The sequence below is a fragment of the Conger conger genome, chromosome 11, assembly GCF_963514075.1.
Source record: "Conger conger chromosome 11, fConCon1.1, whole genome shotgun sequence".
Taxonomy (NCBI): domain Eukaryota; kingdom Metazoa; phylum Chordata; class Actinopteri; order Anguilliformes; family Congridae; genus Conger; species Conger conger.
In genome coordinates this window covers 31193561-31209141 of record NC_083770.1, presented here as the reverse complement: position 1 = coordinate 31209141, position 15581 = coordinate 31193561, and the positions used below count along the sequence as shown (strand labels likewise).

The 15581-nt window shown below is 43.1% G+C and overlaps 3 protein-coding genes across 6 annotated transcripts; all 3 read right to left on the bottom strand.

The window, feature by feature from the left end:
- Positions 1-69: 69 nt before the first annotated feature.
- pop5 (POP5 homolog, ribonuclease P/MRP subunit) lies at positions 70-2514 on the bottom strand. The gene is made up of 5 exons (XM_061261460.1): positions 2416-2514; positions 1690-1832; positions 1389-1538; positions 1143-1226; positions 70-659 (listed from the first exon to the last, which is right to left on the bottom strand). Exons 1-5 carry the CDS (start codon positions 2433-2435, stop codon positions 559-561), a joined length of 498 nt encoding a protein of 165 aa, XP_061117444.1. The 5' UTR covers positions 2436-2514; the 3' UTR covers positions 70-558.
- Positions 2515-3550: 1036 nt separating this feature from the next.
- si:ch211-170d8.2 (uncharacterized protein LOC571755 homolog) lies at positions 3551-4839 on the bottom strand. Its single transcript, XM_061259436.1, has 3 exons — positions 4425-4839; positions 4019-4169; positions 3551-3902 (listed from the first exon to the last, which is right to left on the bottom strand). The coding sequence occupies exons 1-3, from the start codon at positions 4837-4839 to the stop codon at positions 3551-3553; spliced, it is 918 nt and encodes a 305-aa protein (XP_061115420.1).
- A 1895-nt stretch (positions 4840-6734) lies between these two features.
- hps4 (HPS4 biogenesis of lysosomal organelles complex 3 subunit 2) lies at positions 6735-15535 on the bottom strand. Of its 4 annotated transcripts, none has more exons than XM_061261677.1 (13): positions 15192-15535; positions 14502-14643; positions 13477-13567; positions 13090-13233; positions 12779-12886; positions 11472-11588; positions 10921-11015; positions 10777-10837; positions 10543-10673; positions 9553-10351; positions 9066-9192; positions 7928-8039; positions 6735-7323 (listed from the first exon to the last, which is right to left on the bottom strand). In XM_061261677.1, exons 2-13 carry the CDS (start codon positions 14531-14533, stop codon positions 7152-7154), a joined length of 1989 nt encoding a protein of 662 aa, XP_061117661.1. In that variant the 5' UTR covers positions 14534-14643; positions 15192-15535; the 3' UTR covers positions 6735-7151. The 4 variants fall into 4 exon arrangements, with proteins under 4 accessions (XP_061117661.1, XP_061117660.1, XP_061117663.1 ...); XM_061261676.1 differs by having other exon boundaries at positions 14502-14642; positions 15239-15535; XM_061261679.1 differs by having other exon boundaries at positions 7933-8039; positions 14502-14642; positions 15239-15535.
- Between the last annotated feature and the right edge of the window lie 46 nt (positions 15536-15581).

Below are 15581 nucleotides of genomic sequence, written 5' to 3'. Positions count from 1 at the left end.
TTCTATAAATAAATGAAAAATGGGCAGAAATAGCAATGCAATTCCTATGTAAATGCAGTAAAAGACGAGTTAGTGCTCATTTTCTTTATTCACAATACAGAGTAGATAAAATGCAAGTCAATGTTTCTGGTACAGTCACAGAGCCAAACAGCTGTTAGCCATAGTTTAAAAAATAAAAATAAACTATCCTTAAATTATACAAATCATCTTACATATGTCATCACTACTACATACAATATCATATTATTCTTTAAACAAAACTATGAAATGTTCAAGTCCCAAGAATCTGTACATCTCAGCTTAAAGTCAAGAATGGATATACTCTCCCACCCATCCGAGATGGTCAAATCACCTGCACAATGTTAAGCTCTGATAGGTAGGGTGCTGCAGTGAACTGCAGGGCAGCATGTTTTCCTGGACATTACAAAGTAATACAGTATAAGAACACTTATGAGCATGTACACTATACATTATTCTTGCGGCACTTGCTATCAACCAGCACAAGGTACAGCCCATGCTGCAATACTACCAGTATGTAGGTGTAGTTTAACTTTCCCCTCAGACTTCTTCATCCCCATATCCATCTTCTGCTTCTTCCTCTTTTTCAAGACTCTTCAGAGAACAACTCAGCACGGCCTTGCGAACCTCTAACCTCTCCGCTGCACAAAAAGAAAATCATTTTAAAAAGACTGAAAAAGAGAAGAAAGAAACGATCTGCCCACTCAAGACAACACAGACAACTCCAATATACAACTAAAAGACAGTAAAATCAACTCCACATAATTTCACCCAGTGGATTAGCATATAGTGCAAGATGGTGATGGAAATGTGAATAAGAACCCAAGAGCATAAATAACAAAACAAAGACAGGTCATTCAGCCCATCTTTTGTGAGACTCATAATATAGAATCAATAGCGTAGATTTGTATCTTGAAGGATTCTCGGTTCTTTCACTATAAATCTGGTTAGCTTATTCAATAGAGTTGGCGTGTGTGTGTTCGATGTTGGCTTTGAACAGACTTTGCAGTCCCTCTTTACTAACTGAAAATATTTGTTATTCCTCTCTTAAGTACTGTGCCAGAAATCTTTTTCAAAGCTTGGAGGATCATGTGCCGCATGCATGCCCATCAGAGGCTACCCACCCTCACTGTGGCACAGCCTGAGCATGCGATGGAGCTGTTGAGTGTTGTATCTGATCAAGAACTTCTGACACGTGCGAATCGTCCCTGCACAGATGGGGGGGGGGGGGGGGTAAGAGATGTTATTCCAGAGACTAATGTGTAAAAGAACTACTAAGCACAATTTTTTGTCTGTGGCTTGCAATATGATTGAGACTCCTTACTGGAAATTTCACATTCCTACTGTAAAGATAACCGTTTGCAAATCACCTCCAATATGCAGGCAGTTGAAGAAGCAGGGGACTCTCTGGCCTCGGCTCTCCACACTGGTAATGAAGGGTAACGCAGACCAGAGGACCCTGTAGTGGCTCTTGCGACAGCGCAGGAATACCACTCCAGTGTGGGCATTCAGATATTTCACTGAGGAGATATGTTACAGTATAAAACCTATGTTATTAGTCTGTGGGGTTGTCACCTCTGAAGGTAGCGGTTCATTATCCAAATTACATTACATATACATTGTGGTAACATTTTGTTATAGTATGGTTTATTGGGCCGTTATCTCCCACACCTGCAAAAGAGGCACTGCAGAGTGCAGACCCGTAGTCCCCGTGTGCCGAAGACACTGCTCCCCTCACTGCTGCGAACACCGCTCGTTCATCCAACAGCTGCAAGCTACTTTGGTCTGACACGCACAACTCACAAAGCAGATACCTAGAAGAAGGAAGATTCGTTTTACAACACACAAATTCACATTTAACTGATTAAAACCAACGTGCATGCTACTTACGACTACGAGAGATAACGATTTGTTAATTTTGTCACATGAGCAACAAAGTTCAATTTTTCTTAATTACTTTGTCTAATCTTGCTCATTTACGGCGTTAAATAATTGAATTATAGCCAAATGTTTTTTTGCAATTCGAGTCCGGACTACTCGGTGCGGTGGTGGCCATTTACCTGCGACCCAGCAAATCGAGTTACCAATACGTGATCTTGCTAGACACATTGGGAAAGTGATCCACTGAAACATAATTTGTTCCTATGATTCCTAAGGTACTCTGGTTTCCTTTTCATAACTTCTGAAAATGTAATCCTAATAATCGTATCATAAAATTGGCAAGCAAACAATCAATTTAACAAACACTTCACATGCTGATTTTGTTATAACCGCCGTATCTAAGCAATTAACTACAGTATATACATCTTATGACATACGTTTGTATTTCTTCCTATGAAACAATGCTAGATTTTACAACAGTATAAACTTGCTAAATACAATTTATGTACGCACTACCTGGATTTATAACGCACCATCCCGAAACGCGTGGCTTCAGTTTCCTACTCCATTCAATCTGACTTCCTGTAGCCTATCTGTATTAGCCAATAACAGAGCTGGTAACTTTTGACGGACAGCAAAATAGTCCATTGATAGCAATGTGTCAATTTCAATTACTTGACGAAAGGTGGCGCCAGAGGATGCTATTGCGATTTTCGCTACACTTTCAAGCAATCTAGTCATTCAACTTCAAATAATCTTGTTTAGTTGGAGCATCCATGTACAGCCTACGTTTGTAACAGGCATAGCTCGACTGATGTTATCTGACTGCGTCAACCTTACTTACGGCAAAATTATTTATTTATGCCCCTGTCCTGTGTAAATCTGGACATGTATTACCAGTATATTATTATTAGGTTAAATTATTCAATGTTTTATTTCAGGTCTTCACTTCAGTCATACAAGCACTTATGAAAGCATCACTTAATTCAAGGTTCACAAACATATGATACGTGAATTTATATAATATATTCTAAAGCAATTGATTTTTGTGAAGAATGGGTTTATTTGTTGGTTTCTTTCCTTTTATTTCAGGAAATATATTTCACATATTTAACTCCAAAGCAGAGACAAAGATTGATACCATGACAGCGATTCCAGTATTCCCTGCTGTTTCCTGTGTTAGTCTCAGTCACAAAGGCCACTTCTCAGAAGATATTTACTTTTTCAAAATCACACATGGTCTCAGAAACAATGACAGGAACTCACAATAAGCCTCAAACATGTTTTAATAAAAAAAACTAAAGTACAATTGATATAAACTATGTGGTTATATACACTATTTACAGCTTTACAAAACTACATTGTTACATACAACAGAACAAAAACATTTAATATAACTTTAAATATTCATGCATTTAGTGAAGTGCAATTACCCAGCCATTTATGGGATATCGTTTTTTTAAACACTTATACAGCCCATGGTATATAAAAACAAGAACCTGCACAACAGAGAGATCGTTTGCAATTGTGCTCAGGGTCAGAAAACTACAGTTCCTTGATCCTAATACAAAACCAGCCCTTCTGAAAAAGATGAGACCGAGTGCATAGATCTCGTAAAAAGGTTGAGGGAAGGACTCAGTAAGTGTGGGTTCTATCTGTAGGAGAGGGCAATGAAAGGAGTGTGGAGAAGGCGCACACCGTTCTCCTCACATGGCACCTCTGCTCCTCCTTTGCTGCAGTGCAGCAGCAGACCAAGCTCCAGTGCAGACCTCAGAACGTTTTCCCCTTCCCCCCACACATCGCCATCCGTGTCCTGGAGAGACCAAGCGTTCTGACCGCCCCCCTGGCTCTCTCCCCTCAGCCTAGCGAGGCGCCCCACCCTTCGGAGGTCTGCCAGACCGGGTCCCCGCTGGACACGCCTGGCCACCTCCTGGAGGCTCTGAAAAAGGAACAGCACGTCCACTCTCAGCTCCACCACCTCGTCCTTTGACCATACGCTGTACCTGCAGATGAGAGAGTGTGTCAAATACAAATGTTTCAAAAGGCCAAAAGCAGTACTTTCAGTGCTGATACTTAAAACAGTGGTTGGACTAATAAAACCACACAGCATAGGTCTTACCTTGTGTAGGACTTTTTGTCACGCTTTGCCACAGTGGGCAACCATGGCTCTACTCGGAGGTGATGTGGGTTTACAATGTGAAGGTGCACTTCAGCTCTCACCACAGGCACTGACAGGACATCCGCACTGAGCAAAAACTCCACTTCAGAGCCTGAAAGAGGAGAGCAGGAGAAACTGAGAACAAGCCCAAGAGCAGTTGGATTCATATGCAATCATTTTTGTGCTGCGTCCTAAAATTTTATAATTTCATTTCATATGAGAAATACACACCTTGTCAACTTAGTATGTATACAAGTTTGATCTGGCCATGTTAATAAAATGTGTTACATTTTCAGGACAATTTAACATGTGACAGCAAGGTTGAACCATTATATGCCAAAATAAGAGCGAAAAACGTATACAGTACCTCCATTTAGTCGTCCTTGAATTCCCTTCACTCCACGACAATGGAAACCCATCTGACAGCATCGATAAACACGTCGAACAAAACGAAAAAGAGGCTGCTCAGGGAAAACAGCACGCCGTGGACCCTCCTCTGACAAAGATAGTACCCTAAGCCTGTATAACTGTCCTTCGCTTTCGAAATGTCCTGTTGACTCCATCCACGGAGCGGCCAAGAGCGCGCAATGTTCCCGCTGAGTCTCCAATGTGTCTCGCCGCCGACGTTTTGGTTGGATATAAGTATTTAATACCTCGTGTCCGTCACGAAAAAATGAGGACTTGGCCATCCAGCTTTGCAGCGTGCGACAGTGGCCCCCGGTGGTTCCGGCCAGCGTAATTAAAAACAGTAGAGCAATCCGTGTGTAGTTGAGCCCGGTCATGATGGTGCGAATACGCGTGCCGGTTCAAGTAGTCCGATCTCATGTAACCCGGTAGCTTATAGCCTACAATATGGCTTTAGTGTTTCTTCAGACTGGACTTTTCTGCGGGGCAGTTATTTTGAAAGACAGTGCCTGACGCTGTGGTTATATAGGGTATACCCTACTTCTGACAATGGAGACACTTCGCCACTTTGAATTTGAATTATGTAGACCTTCTCTCCTCCCCTTGTTTTGTTCGTACCCACAATCCCAACCCATTTGCACCCCCCAACTGAACCTCTCAATGTGTCTGCATAATAAGACGCTCTAAACGCGGCGACACCAAACTATTCACATTCAGCTGGGGCCTTAATGACCCTAATTACCCAAAATCTGGACCATTAGATCGAACTAATTTGCAAGACAACCGACAGCAAAAGAACGAGAATAAAACTTGTGACCAATAGCACGCAGGCAATATAGTGTCCTGACCTCTGCCTGCGGTTCTTCAATACGTTTTCCTATCCAGAATCACAAGGTAGTCGACAGCTACCTTTGTTATTTCAACCCATAATACTCGTACACTATGCATCGACATTGAACAGTACATTAGGAATTACCATTATAACGCATTGGTTAATGAATAAACTGGGCTTATATGTAAATCGGAGTTAAACTGTAACATATTCTCGAATTTACATTAAACAGATGCCTCACTTGCAGTTAAAAGTAAATGTTGATTTTCGGTTCATGTTTGTATTAGTAGATTCTCCCTGTGCCACATAAGGGTAAATTACCATTGCAGTTGTGATATAGCCTAATTGCTATTGCTAAAGTATATTTCAGACACATTCAAGGGAAAACAACGCTCATCTGACGCTTTATGTCCCTATTTCAGTGTTTCAAAGTTTGAGTTAAACATTGCGCTCCATTTAGTTTTTGACGGGGACAACATAAACTTATTTCAAAACACAAACACCTGTTTCTGAGAATCCGACTCCCCCATTAGCCCAGTATGTTGAATTTCGAGCGTTGCGCTGAGCTTATGTCTTCAGGTGCATGGCTTATACCTTTAAAACTTCACGATTAATTGCGTCATTACCGAAACACCGAAAATGTTATGGGACACAATTCAAATTTCAATATGAGAGCGGTAAATTTATCAATGTGACTATATACATTGCAACACGTATTAAAGTTTAAAAGCGTTTGCCAAATAAAGTGTAATTTGCCGGCCAGAAAAGGAAGGAATTACTCAATAAGATTGTAACAACGTTTAGATTGACCTTATGTATTGTATGTTTATATAAAACGAACAGATCTGTTGGCCATTTATGTCTGAAGGAATATTTCACCAGTCCCAACCCCCAGGGTAAGATTCAGAGATCTAACGTTGGAGCTCTCCCCCAGGATTTCTGCAGAATTTGTAGTCACTGACAGAATTTCTGGGGAAAGGACGGTCCTGCAGGAGAGGGATAACCTCAGGACAGGCGCTGACAGCAATGCTATAGAAAGTGTGAACGGCCTGCCGCATTCCTGCATAATGTGTGTGTGTGTGTGTGTGGTGGGGGACTGGACAATTTACTTAAATTCAACTCATTATGTACAGTCTATATACAGCAAGTGAGTACTTACTTTTGGGTTGTTTGTAGGGTGAATTAGGGTAGAGGCAAGAATATAGAGCTAATTTCAAATTTGGGGATGGGGAGGAACAATCAGTCAATTTTCTTAAGGATTTTTTTATTGGGAAGGGGTAACAGTACCCAATACAACATAATAATATTTGGGAGAAATGTATGCTTTCCCAAAGCTGGGGCAGGGGGTGGGGAAGGAAGGGTGTCCATGGGAAAGGTTTGCATGTAAAGACAGAGGCACATTCATCATCAATTCAAATGACAGACATTCAGCAGATTGGAAACTTCAGTATCCTTTGCCTTTGCTTTATTGAGGTTTCAGCATTACAGGCATCTTGTCTCACATACTGCATTATTTATGTCAACATGATTTCTTTTTATTGCAACAATGCTTAGTTCTGTTAATCGTCACACATCTTCAGTCACCTCAGCCATGGTGGCAGTTAAATGGGGGGATGGTTGTGATAACCACTGCCTCTCAACAAACTGTATGGCTGCTTCAGTCTCTTAGTTCGGAATGTAAAAAAATACTTGGATAAGTGCACTGGAGAAAAAATGTTTTCAAAGAAGAAGCAGCCTTCACCTGCACACCACAGTACCAGAACATGGTTGTGGGTAGAGTCCAGTATGTGCTGTGCGGAGGTGTGGTGACGCACCCCCAGAGGAGGAAATGATGTGGACCTGGCTCTCCGCTGCGTGTCACAGCAGGTTGACTCCGTGTTTGAGCAGACGGTGCCGGGCTTTACTGGGCAGGGAGAAGGCGCTGTCCTGGGGGTTGGGGACTCCGGAGTTCCTCGCCGTAGCCCCCTGCTGCAGGAAATACGTCTCCTGGGCTGTGCTGCGGGTCCCATACACAGCTGACCCTGCATTCCTGATACACAGTGTTATGCACTGCGTTACGTACAGACACGGGACACCTCAATACCTCAATTCACACACTGACACACAAAACACTGCATGACCACACACTTCTGCCTAAGGCCTTAATTACAAACTCAGGCACTTTTCAAGGAGAAAAAAGGGTTGTTTTTTAACATTACCACTAAACTGTAAGCAGCTGGTCAGAGAGATTGCGGGCTTTGGAAAACAGTCATGCAATTTAATTTTCTTTCTATGAGATGTACAACTCAGAAAAACCTAGAATAAATGAAAAAGACAAGCACTTTCCCAATCTTTGAAGTATTTTTTCATGTGCTTTAGGCTTTTTTCCCCCCACTCATCTGTAATGAGTGTTTCACCACAAACATTAAGGGCTCATTAAATCTGAGCTTTCCATATGGACCGTTCTCTTCACATTCAAAGCCGAACACTTCTAAGACCACAATGACCGTACATACTCACCATGCACTGAGGTAGAACCCACAGCCTCACACATTAATGTACAGCACACAGCTTCAAAAGCCAGTGACCCCCCCCCCCCCCGCCCCGCCCCCCCTCAGGCTGTGATGCCACCCCTCCCCCGCCCAGTCTCTGACCTTACAATGGCCTCCTGCAGGGTGACAGCTTGAGAGAAATGGGAGTGCAGCAGAGAAGTGGCCCGCACAAAGGAGCGCTCCAGGGGCCCGCCCGCCCCCCCAGACAGATTGGCTGCGGGGAGACACGCGGCAGCGGCGATTAGAAAGGAGAATGCACTCGTTAGCGCGCAAGCGGGAGAGCACACACGCGGGAGAGCACACACGCGGGAGAGCACACGCGGGAGAGCACACGCGGGAGAGCACACGCGGGAGAGCACATAGGCGTACGGCACAACGGCACGGGTCATAATCTGCATGAGTGCCACTTCACGGCCACAGTGTCAGACAGAGAGGGACATTCAACACAAAACCCCTATAACACCTCTATACCAACCAATAACTAGCCATGCTCGGACCTGGAGGGCCCATGTAATAGCGTGGCTGGATATAAGGCTAAGAGAACATAAGACATAACCTGTCATGCCAAGATCCAAGATGATAAATGTTTGAAATTTGCACAAATTATAGCTGCAACTTACACATGCATTATGAGAACATTAGCAATGGGGGTACCATTTTTAATTTGCTGCTTTGAGTTAAAATTACAGTTAAAAGAATAGAACACAAAGTCACAAGCTAAAGGAATAGACAACATTATATTTTTTCACTTGGTTTGATTGGCCCAGACGGTTTGTCTGCGTGATGTAGGACATTTAAGATATTTACAGAAATATCTGGCGACCTGCAGGCTTTAAAATGCCTGCCAGTTTACTTGGGACCAGGGAATCTAACTCTGGAGCCAAAATTTTGCTGTACAAGCCTTCATACTTCGTACAGCAATTATTCCATTGCATATGTAATTTTTGGTCATTCAAACAAGAAAGCACAACTTTGAGCTCATTAAAATAAAAATAAAATAAAATAAGTTGTTCTGTTCTAGAGGGGTTCATTTTACTTGTCTCACACAATCTCACTGTGATGACCAGTTGAGACCACGAGTAAGGTCAATGTAATATGTCCAACTTGAAAGATATTAAAATGCTGGTTTGTCCCAAACTAATGGGTGAAAGGTTGATAGACAAGACCAGTTAAAAACAGACAGAGGGAGATATAAACGGAGACATAAACAGACAGGCTGCGTGTTTGATGTGGTTCTCACTGGTTAGCGTGTTCTGCAGGCAGTCATAGTGAGCGAAGGTGTACCCCCCGGGAGGCCCTGGGGTCACAGCTCTGGTGCTGCGCAGGTGAGCCTCCAGCCCGTTCAGAGATGCCAGGCTGCTGTGATGCTGCACAAACACCAGGGGACATTTCAGTCAGTGGAGATCAATGCTATGCCTGCTAGCTGGTGTAACAGTGCAAGAAAATCAACTGCTTAAAAAAGTACAAAAAAAGGGTGTCATATGACAATCATTGACTGAATTCACTGAAGTGTTCTGCTGTACTTTGCTAACATATGTGAAACGTGACAGATGGGCTCTGGTTAATTTCATAAGGAAATTCCTATAGTTACAATTCAGCAACAAACCAGTCGACAGGTCCTGTTCGCACAACGAATGGCTACTTTGCAATGCAGTCAACTGAAATCTAGGTCACCGATAATTTGTTTTGTTTTGCAGATGCTTTTGTATCTCTACCCCCAGACTCACCACTTCCTCCTTGGCGGCGGCGTCGCTCTGAAACTTCGGCTCCACCAGCAGAGCCAGCACCAGCCCTCGCACCCTGTGCTGATACAACGCCATGGCCACCAGGGGGGGCTGCTGCACTCCGAGGGTAGACGTGCAGGTTGGGGTCTTGCCTCCCTGGATCCTCTCATTTTTCCCGGGCTCCTCGCTGTAAGCACGCCGCGCTCTACCCCTGTGCTCTGCATTCCTGTCTATCTGCTCTCTTTTTCCTCCACTATCCTCTTCCTCTCTTCCACCTTTCTGTTCCAGCTGCTCTTCATCACTTGTGTGTCTGGCTCCTTGTGGTTCACTCCCAGGCTCTCTGTTAGCAGCCTGTCCATCCTCTCCACATCCGCCCTGTTGCTTTGAACTGTCATCTTCACAGCCCCCGCCTTGTGACCTACAGTCCTCCCCATTTTCACCCATGCGGTGAGGAGCAGAAAGAGGGGTCCCAAAGATCTCCTCGTCCTGCTCTTGCCCCTCTGATGCATTCAGCAGACCCAACTGCAGTGTCCCATTGGCTAGGATCCGGTCACATGACCCTGAGTGGTCTGGAGAGGACGAGGCGTCACCAAAAGCGGACAGGGAGGGGCTCGGGCTGAAGTGCATCTGGTCTGAGACGGAGGAGGGAGTGGAGCAAGGCGCCGTCTGGCGGGAGTCGGGGGTGCGGCAGGCGGTGTCGAGACTGGGGAGCTGGGGTTCAGGAGCGGGCGTGTCGGACAGCGTTCGTGACAGGAGACGGGACTTCTTGATGTGGTTAACTTGAAGAGGGAGGCAGTGGGACCTATGGGACAAACAGCAAAAACACATGTCAGATTAAAGTAGAAGAAATAGCTGTCAATTTGAGGGGGAAACAACTGTATGGGAGGACTGGATATTGGGGTAAGAGTCATTTTCTGACTGATAAGAGCAACTAATCATTCTGAAGGACACACTTAACCAAGCAGAGAACGAGTGGTCAATTTCAGACAATACCTGCATGCCCAATCCACAGGGGGGCACCGTAGAGCAAGGAGCTCAGAGGGAGTCAGGAACACAGCAATGGCAGTCTGGCTGCTAGATGGGGGGTTGCTGTTTGTCACCCCATCAGCCAAACCTTTCAGCTCCTAATGGTAGAGAAGGGTAGATATGAAGGCAACCACAAAAGCTAAAGAGTGCATATACAAACACAACGTAAGAGCTGTGGGCCTACATGACCTTGCTGTATACCTCAGTCTCCTGAACCAACACTTTTGCAGTCAGGTCAGGGGGCATCTGTGTGCTCACAACCCTGGAGAGGACGAGGGAGAGAAAGATCAAAGCTATATTCTGACAGGCAGATGCCTTGTTGGGCAAATGCATAAGCTTGTTTACCTGCCACAGTAGAGTATACAGCCTGCTAACACCAGGGGGCAGCGCTGGCATGCTTGAAGAATAAGAGCAGCCTTGAGGAGCAGCAGTGGGTCAATCTGAAAGTGAGTGAGAGGGGTGTCAAGCTAAGTTTCCATCCAAATATTTTGGAAATGTTAAGTGAATTTCCGAAAAGTCGGCAAAAGAAAATGCTAATTTTGGGCCTTGTGGAACAGAAGCATGATACATCATGTCATAATGTATTCTGTTTCCATTGGGTTCCATCATCCTTTTTTGAATGTTCCCTCTATCGATCCGGCAACTCCTCAGCCACTCATAAAAACATTTTTACTATATGTTGGTTTTTTCTAATTTGTTATGTGCAAATTCAGATTTTGCATAAAAATGGTTGGATGGAAACCCCACTACTGATGAACATTACTGGAGGATAGGTGCAAATACTGATCATAACAACACAATTAAATATGAAAATATAAAATCAGACCATAGGTTATATAAGTCACTCCTCCCAACCCTCCCACCACAAAGAAAAGGCCCACACAGCTGATACATACATGTGTTGAATCTATGGTGCGCAGGGAGCTGAAGATATGATGGAGCTCTGTGGCGCCACCCTGCAGATGAGAGAGGTACTTCCCCCACTGTGTTGCCAACTCTTCCTTGCTGCAAAGCTTTGGGATAAAGCGCATTGGCCCATGAGAATAATTAGTGTAATGATTTGCTACCAAGCATTAAAGACTGGTGAGACAGTAAATCATGCAGAATAAAAGGATTTGTTTGAAAAAAAAAAGCAATAAAAAAAAAAAACAATGATGAAGACAATAAATGGAAGAAAATGTTAATAATAGCAAGAGGCGGGACTGCACACTTTGTGATATAGTATCTGGAGTGCAAATTAACATAAAGTTCTTAATACCCAATAACTCAGTATTAAGAGTTAGAAATATAACAGAAATTGAATAGGATTATAAAGGATATACACTCAGTGACAACTTTATTTGGTAGCCCTGTACACCAGCTTGTTAATGCAACTATTTAATCAGCCGATAATGTGGCAGCAACTAAATGCATAAAAGCATGCAGTGGTGGCCAAGAGGTTCAGCTGTTTTTCAGACCAAATATCAGAATGGGGAAAAAATCTTTGACCGTGGAATAATTGTTGGTGCCAGACCAGTATCTCAGAAAAAGCTGATAACCTGGGATTTTCACACACAACAGTCTCTAGAGTTTGCAGAGAATGGTGCCGAAAACAAAAAACATCCAGTGAGCAGCAGCTGTGCGGATAGAAACATGTTGTTAATGAGAGAGGTTAGAGGAGAAGGGCCAGACTGGTCAAAGTTCATGCTGACAGGAAGGTAACAGTAATGAAAACAACCATGCATTACAACAGTGGTATGCAGAAGAGCATCTCTAAACATACAATGCATCAAACCACTAAGTGGATAGACTACAGCAGCAGAAGACTTAAGTCTAAAAAATAAGTGTAATAAATACCTAATAAAGTGTTCACTGAGTGTACAATCACCAGTGTTTTTAACCTGTATTGTGAAGCTCACTCCCTAAGGCGGTTGCTGAAACTATTGCACTACTTTCTCAATAATAATTATACAACATTACATTACATTAATGGCATTTGGCAGACGCTCTTATCCAGAGCAACGTACAACAAAGTGCATACCCATAACCAGGGATAAGTGCGCTGAAAGACCCTAGAGGGAAGTACAATTTCAACTGCTACCTGCACAACAAAGATAAGGACCAGGGCCTATTTTAATTTTTTTATTTTTTATTTAACTTAACTTTAATTTAACCAAACACTGCAAGAATGCTGAAAAACAAGTGAAAGGGGAAAAAACTGTACCTGGTAGCTCTCTCGGACAGGTCCATTGTAGAAACAGAAGAGACCTATGAGCTGCTCCAGAAAACCATGGATACTGATGTCTGGAATATCTACTGCACAGCCAAGAGCCTGAGAACAGAGCAGGGTGGAGGAGGAAGAGCATGAATAAGAGAGAGGAAAAGAAGAAGGCAGAAAGAAAAAGCAGGTGACGAAGGAAGAAAGGGGGAGAAACAGAATCTCTGGTATGCAATGCAAAACTGCTCTATTAGCTACACCAAGCCACCACGCCTGAACAGAGCCAACAAAGAAAGCCCTCTCCTTCTGTCGCTCACCCACAGGAAGTCCCCTCTTGTGCAAATAGCAAATTTGCGTCTGTGCATCCGGAGCAGTCTGACAGGGGAGCAGGAAAGTTCAGACACACATCGGCAAACACCAGCCAGCTGTCCACACAGCAGCTCCTGCTGATCCAGTGGTGTCTGAGAGAACGGGTGTCAGAGTGAGTCTTTAAAACTCCTTTCTTATATGTGCTTTAGAAATAAATGTGACTTGACTTCTCTTCTTCCATTTTCATTCCCTTCCTGCTTCACAGATCAGTGCAATCCCTTTGCCTCACTAATAGAAGTTATTACAAATTTGCCACAATCAACTTGCAATATAATTTCACCGTATTCCCAAAGAAACTTTGCAGGTTATAGGCTTAGTTATAGTCAAGAGCCTACCTCCTTGGGGTAGAAGTAGCAGATGCCCGCTCTCGTAGGGTCACCTTCCTCCTTGACCTTTGACCCATCATACAGGAAGAAGTAACTGCACCTGCACATCAAAAGAGCAAATAGCTGATGTCTCTGTTCAGAGCACCTTGTACACCACTCTACACTGCACACTTGTGGTCAAACTACAAGAAAGCAAGCTTACAGAGACATAAAGTAGCTTATAATGATGTTTTGACAATATTACTTAAGAGACCTTGATGGTGTTGCGCAAGTGAAATGTTTGTGGCCGCAGGAATCAATACTTTCCAAGCTGTCTTCTGTATAAATCTTGTGTATGAATTCATTTGCCGGCTTAATGGCTAAAATTAAATTAGTTTGGGCTTATGAAACCTAAGGTTTAGTACAAGTTATCAATCTCAGCTGTAGAGACATTAGTACAGGTGTCTCTTTGCAAGATATTAATATATATTTTATTTGGGACTTTTTTTATGATCTTTTGTATGTAATTCATTGTATATTATGTATTTTATCTGGACTCTGAGACTGAAATAAAGTTTGAATGAATGAATGAATGAATGAGTGAAAAAGCACAGCATATTAAAATCTTAAAATATTTAATCTAGACAAATGTTAAAAACAGAATCATAAACAGTGGCTATTAGTTTGCTTCAGTGTTCATAGTTTCCAAACTGCAAATAAACTGTTCTCAAAAACTAAAAAATATATAAAAACAAAAAAAAAAGCTCCCCCTAGTTACATTCACAGTTGAGACTGCTGTTGTGCTAGAGTTTAAGTTGACCATCTGGTTGGAAGGCAGCTAGATTCATGTAAAAGTAAATGAGCAATGAATTGGAGTAATGTTAAAAAGCCACAAGCAAAAAACATAAAGAGACCAAATTATTTAACTATTATTAGTTGAGTATGATCATGACATGCAGAGGGACAGAAAACAGGAATGCAGGATTCTTTGACGTTAGTTAAAGGGATGTGAAAGCGTATCTAAAGATTGGGGTAGACGGGTATACTGGCCTCACCATCGTGGATCTGGTGTAGCGGCTTCAGCCATGAGGTTTGAAAAAACGGACTCGTCTCTCAAAGGCAACCCTGTTCTGCCCCCCTCACTCCTGACTTTTCCATCTCCCTCCTTATCGCCATAGTGGTCAAAAATTAGTGTACTGCAACAAAAAGAAAATATATTTACTGATGCTGAACACACTGTATAACCCACATGACAGTGATGACTGAGTTTTTTCCCCCAGCACCTCCTAAAATACAAATAAGCTGTGCTGCGGTAGAAACACTTTATTCGGCGCATTGGCTAACTTTTCATTTGGTTTGGAAGTAACGTAATGCCTATCTTAACTATTCATATCTCCGACTTTTTCATACCTGACAGATTGTGAAATCACCACCGCAGCGACAGTTGCAAGAAAGTTACCAAATTCCGTATTGCGATCCTTTGTTGGCTGATCAGCTGACCAGCTAACACTGAAGCTAGCTACACAGCAAAGTCATGTCCCTTGGATGCGCCAGCGACACTAAACGATGCGGTGCACCGTTCTTAGCCCAGTTGAGCCAACGTATCAACAGCTAGCTTCAGATCTGTTTCTCCGAATTTCTTTGAGATTGGCTCAAGTCATTTAACTGTCAAACCTTTCTGACTTCGCCATAACTGAATCAAAGCACCTTCCTAACTTCTACGTAACCACAAAAAACTACGTAGCATCAAAGTCGTTATAGCATTAGGTTTCATTGTAGCCATGTAAATTACCTCTCTCCCCGTGACCCAGTTTGCGAAGCTGTCGTACAACAAAACAGAAGCGGACAGCTAGCTAGTACTAGCTTGTCAGTTAGCAGGTTCCAACGGAGAGCAGTTAGGCTACCGAGCTGGTTAATTTCGCAAACTGGCTATAGAGATAGTAACAAAACATGATTCACTTATGTGGTCTAGCGACTTCCTTAATTTCGCCTTTTCGTCTCACTTCGCCACTAAAGCTGACTTTTTGAAGTAATGTTAGTCTAAATGCGGGTCACAAGAACAGTCATGTGAGAACCGCCTTGCAGTACAGAGACCCGCAAGGACAAATAGAGCGGGTTGGTTTCCTCGTTCTTCT